The sequence below is a fragment of the Peromyscus eremicus genome, chromosome 3 (assembly GCF_949786415.1).
Source record: "Peromyscus eremicus chromosome 3, PerEre_H2_v1, whole genome shotgun sequence".
NCBI lineage: Eukaryota > Metazoa > Chordata > Mammalia > Rodentia > Cricetidae > Peromyscus > Peromyscus eremicus.
Genome location: NC_081418.1, coordinates 136688554 through 136693911, shown reverse-complemented (window position 1 = coordinate 136693911; position 5358 = coordinate 136688554). Strand labels below are relative to the sequence as shown.

The window sequence follows — 5358 nt, the reverse complement described above, 5'->3', positions numbered from 1 at the left end:
GGTGTGGGCGGGAGGCGACTAGAGCCGCGGTGGTGCGAAGGGGCGGTGCGAAAGCTGTGCGAGGAACCAATCAGCGGCGACTCTGGGTTCTTGCGGGCTCCTCAGAGGCTCTGCGGGAGTGGAAGGACTAGAGTTGCTGGCTGCCTCCTCCCGTGCTGCTATCGCCTAGGCGCCGAGCCTCTGGGGACGCCGCGCAGGTCCCCAGCTCAGACTGCTTTGCGCTTCTGCGGGGACCCTTGCGTGAATATGTCCAGAGCCTATAAAGTGGTGCTGAGGGGGCAGAGGGCCACTGAGTGGGTGGATGTGAGGTGTGGGAGGCAGGACCAAGGGAGGCAAATGGGCGACTTGCTTCTCCTCACGTTTGTTCCAATTAGCACCAAGTTGGCAGACAACCCACAAGCCCACGGTGCCTTCGCCCACCGTCCCCCATCACATTCTCTGCATTTCAGAATATTCTGACTGTAAGGAAACTTCAGCTCCCTCTGGTAGGTTCAAGAGGAACAGACACTTGGCACCACCACCTTCTAGCAGTAACACTGCGTGGATGAAACCCGGGGATCCTCATCTGCAGCGCTCTAACCAAACTCTGCACCCTTCAGAGTGCCGCTGGAGTGGAGGTCGGGGTTGGGGGAGGAGTAGGGTGGCTGGACAGAGAGGCCCCTGGGGGAGGGGCGGGTGGCGCCGAGGAGCGGGATGCAGGAGGATTGCTTGTGCGACTGCATCTAAAGCAGACCGGTCCAAGGAGTTCTGCCAGGGACATCACCGCCTGCATTGCGTCGGACCTGACCATCTCCAATGTGAAATTCCCGGGGAAGGTCGCGCGCGCAGCTAAGGGCCGTGCGTGGGCGGGGCTGCGGGCCACCGGGGAAGAGGAGTTGGTGGTGGGCTTTTCAAGGAGGAGAGGAGGGAAAAAGAAGAAAAGCTGTGCTGGCAAGGATGAGAACTGAATGACAACCCCCCTCTGCCAAACCACCCCCTCATATTTTCCATCTACCTCCTCGCTCCTGCCCTCCCCCGCCCTCCCCAACCCACGCCCGGGTGGGCCAATCGCTGCTCCGCATTCCAGGCGCTTTCTCAGGTTTCTGCTGATCTTGCAGCGAACAGAAATGGACCGAGCGGACCTGCGGCCACACGCTCTCTGCCCCACTCCGAGCGGCTGAAGGCTCCGGGCGCGCCGCGGAGCAGCGAGGTCCGTGCGGTGGTGCGGAGACCCGAGAGCCATGTAGAGCCAGGCTTTGGGCCGCCCGCCTCCCTCGGGATCGAATCAAGGGCTCCAGTAGTGTTCAGAGGGGGCGAGAGTGCTGCTTATCGCCATTTGCTTGGGTGACTCGGAAGAGGGTGGCCTTTTTGCTTTTCCACCCTGCATCCTCCGGAACTCCCTGCACCGGAGAGAGGACAGCGCCTCCAGGTTGCTTGCACCATGTGAGGATGGGGGTAGGGAGCGGACATTTCCTCCATAACTGCTCAATAAAACGATCGGACCTCTGAGAGGGGAAGGACGCGAACCCCGAGGGGCCCGGTGCCTCTCGGATGCTGCTGTGGAGGTGGCCGCTGCTCGCTCCGGCTGCTGCAAAGGCGACCTGCCGCATTCCGACTCTCCGCCGACTCAGCACCGCCCCTGCGCCAAGCCGGCCCGCCAGGTAGGAAGCTCTCCAGTTCGGGGTTGCGGAATCCGAGGTTAAGGTGACTGGGTGGGGGAGGCTGAGGGTGAGGGGTTGCTGCCCAGGACCAGAAGCTCCTCCAGTATCTCTAAGCTCTTTTCCGATCTCCAGTTTAACGAAGTTGTAAACAGATCGGCTGTTGGGCATTGGGGGGAAAGTGGAATGGAAGATTTCCAAACTTGGATTTCTGGGTGTCTGTTGTGTGTCTGTTTGTGCATATGTGTTAACCCCAGTAAAAGTCCGGTGTGTTCTACAAAAGCTAGTAGTCTGTGCTCTTCGGTGTCTATAGGTTCGTCCCACCGGAATGCTTCTGATTTTCTACCCTCGTATCACTTTTTATTTCTCTGCAGCGTCCATCGATCGCCCCGTGGGAGCTTAGAAGGCGGCAGGCGAAGAGGGGTAGGAGGGGGGAGAGCCAAGGAGCAGCAAAGGGGGTGACAGGCGTGGGGATCTGCTGAGTTGGCACTGCACCGGGTCCTAGGAGGGCTGCAGGAGGGGAGGGGAGCTGTGGCAAGCCCCGGAGCAATGGCAGGTGTGCGTTAAGGCAATCAGAGCAGGAAGAAAAACCCACTTACCAACACAAAAAACAGAGCACACTCCCAAAACCCAAACCTCTCAAAAAAGCTGCACGGGGGGCCCTCAGGCGAGAGGGCTTTCCAAATTGGGTAAAAGGCAGAGTGGAGGAGGGGGAGGTGGTAACTAGCAAAGTTGAAGACCTCTGAACCTTCTGGCTCTGAAGCCCCTCCCCGTGAGCGTGGGGGAGACTCACTCTCTGGTGGGGGGGGCGCTTGGGTCCCCCCCACCCCTCTTCCCTTGCTCCTTCACACCCCGGGCTCTCTCCTGGCCTCCCACTCCTGCACCCTGCTTCCATCATGACGGTGATGTCGGGGGAGAATGCAGATGAGGCTTCGGCCGCTCCGGGTCACCCCCAGGATGGCAGCTACCCACGGCAGGCCGACCACGATGACCACGAATGCTGCGAACGCGTGGTGATCAACATCTCCGGGCTACGCTTCGAGACGCAGCTCAAGACCCTGGCACAGTTCCCCAACACGCTGCTGGGCAACCCAAAGAAACGCATGCGCTACTTCGACCCCCTAAGGAACGAGTACTTCTTTGACCGCAACCGGCCCAGCTTTGATGCCATCCTTTATTACTACCAGTCAGGGGGCCGCCTGCGCAGGCCGGTCAACGTGCCCCTGGACATGTTCTCCGAGGAGATCAAATTTTACGAGTTGGGCGAGGAGGCCATGGAGAAGTTCCGGGAAGATGAGGGCTTCATCAAGGAAGAGGAGCGCCCCCTACCTGAGAAGGAGTACCAGCGTCAGGTGTGGTTGCTCTTTGAGTATCCGGAGAGCTCAGGGCCTGCCAGAGTTATAGCCATTGTATCGGTCATGGTCATCCTCATCTCCATAGTCATCTTTTGCCTGGAAACTCTCCCTGAGCTGAAGGATGACAAGGACTTCACGGGCACCATCCACCGCATCGACAACACCACAGTCATCTATACTTCCAACATCTTCACAGACCCCTTCTTCATTGTGGAAACCTTGTGTATCATCTGGTTCTCTTTCGAGCTGGTGGTGCGCTTCTTCGCCTGCCCCAGCAAGACAGACTTCTTTAAGAACATCATGAACTTCATCGACATCGTGGCTATCATTCCTTATTTCATTACCCTGGGCACGGAGATAGCTGAGCAGGAAGGAAATCAGAAGGGCGAGCAGGCCACTTCCCTGGCCATCCTCAGGGTCATCCGCTTGGTAAGGGTGTTCAGAATCTTCAAACTCTCTCGCCACTCTAAGGGCCTCCAGATCCTGGGCCAGACCCTCAAAGCTAGCATGAGGGAGTTAGGGTTGCTCATCTTTTTCCTCTTCATTGGGGTCATACTGTTTTCTAGCGCAGTGTACTTTGCCGAGGCGGAAGAAGCTGAGTCGCACTTCTCCAGTATCCCCGATGCTTTCTGGTGGGCGGTGGTGTCCATGACCACTGTGGGATACGGTGACATGTACCCTGTGACAATTGGAGGCAAGATCGTGGGCTCCTTGTGTGCCATCGCTGGTGTGCTGACAATTGCCCTGCCCGTACCTGTCATTGTGTCCAATTTCAACTATTTCTACCACCGAGAAACTGAGGGGGAAGAGCAGGCTCAGTTGCTCCACGTTAGTTCTCCTAATTTAGCCTCTGACAGTGACCTCAGCCGACGCAGCTCCTCTACTATCAGCAAATCTGAGTACATGGAGATCGAAGAGGATATGAACAATAGCATAGCCCATTACAGACAGGCTAATATCAGAACTGGTAACTGCACCACAGCTGATCAAAACTGCGTTAATAAGAGCAAGCTCCTGACCGATGTTTAAAAAGCAACAGGCAAGCAAGCAAAAGCCCCAAACAAAGCCCCCGGTGACTCATGTCCCACTCTGTAGATACTTTACTAAACATTAGTCTTTGAATGCTTTATTTAACTGGCAATGCATTGTTGCATTGTGAATTTGGGGAGTGGCCAACCTGAAGCTTTCAAGACCCATCAAAAAGAAACTATTGTCATTTTATTAAAAATGAGAAAAGAAAGTATTTTATAAAACTGGCTTCAATGCTATCCATGAAGTAGTCTGTGTGAAACAGGACTCATGCTCTCCCTGTACTGAAATATTTCCAATCTTTTGGCATAAATTTTTTTTTAAACCTAAAAATCCGATGACCACTTAGGAATACAAAATTCAGATTTGCATGGGACTCCACTCTAAAATCTTTGCAAACTGCACACCACGTTTCAGCTAGTGTTCTCTGTGGAACACTTAACAGCCTCAGTGGTCAGTGAACAAATGCTTTTATTTTGATCAACTGAACCGCATACAAGGCAACCAAAATCCGGACTAATTAAGAACGGTTCTCAAAGCACCATATACATCTGTTACTGGTCCCAGTCTGTTGGGATTTTCCATCTGCCCCATTCTCCCAAATCCAGTCTATTCTCTAAGAAAAGGGTAACTTGATTAAATGAGTCGATTCATCTGTAGGGCTGCTAAGTTCTCTCAACTGCAGATGATCCAAATACAGGTCTTTTCTCACTAATCCTGCACCCTGACCCCTGACCTTCAGAAGTGGATGCAAAACCTTACCACCCTACCCTCTTTATTGCAAGAGCACACGAGTTAAATGGTAAGCATGTTTGAATCTGATAACATTTATTTTATAATAGCATGCCGAGACAGTTAACCCGGACAATAAGGAATAAGCTTACGTTGAAATTAACTCTTCTAAATATAGGCCCTTTTTCATTTGCATTCACCAAAAGTGCACTCCTTCATTTATTAACTCTTTTCTTAGCAACTAAAGTACTGTATTTAAGTACATATGTTAGTCAGACGGGAACAATCCCTTTTTGGAGCTCAAAGCATGTTCTCTTAGTCAGCATTATGGCCTATTTGATTAAGATGTACCTTGACTTAATTAATGCATGATTTCAGTAATAAAAATTAGAAAAATACTAAAAATCACAAGTCTGTGGGATGAAAGGCCCAAAAGAAACAATGGGGGTGGGGGTGGGGGTGGGGGGCACTCCCGTCAATTTTCCTGCCTTTGCTCAGAGAAATGTCAAGCTTCTGTGCAGGTATAGGCAGAGAGAGGACCAATATGCCCATCCTTTAAGGGAAAACCGTGGAAAACTAAATAAGTCATCAAGGTATTTAATACA

At 53.0% G+C, this 5358-nt stretch overlaps 1 protein-coding gene across 1 annotated transcript; it reads left to right on the top strand.

Annotated features, from left to right (window-relative positions):
- The first annotated feature begins 2533 nt into the window (after positions 1 to 2533).
- Positions 2534 to 4021, top strand: Kcna1 (potassium voltage-gated channel subfamily A member 1). The gene has a single exon (XM_059256911.1). The coding sequence runs from the start codon at positions 2534 to 2536 to the stop codon at positions 4019 to 4021; it is 1488 nt and encodes a 495-aa protein (XP_059112894.1).
- Positions 4022 to 5358: the final 1337 nt, after the last annotated feature.

Coding starts and splice junctions, on each gene's coding strand:
- Kcna1 (XM_059256911.1), top strand. CDS start 2,534: ATGACGGTGATGTCGGGGGAGAATGCAGATGAGGCTTCGGCCGCTCCG.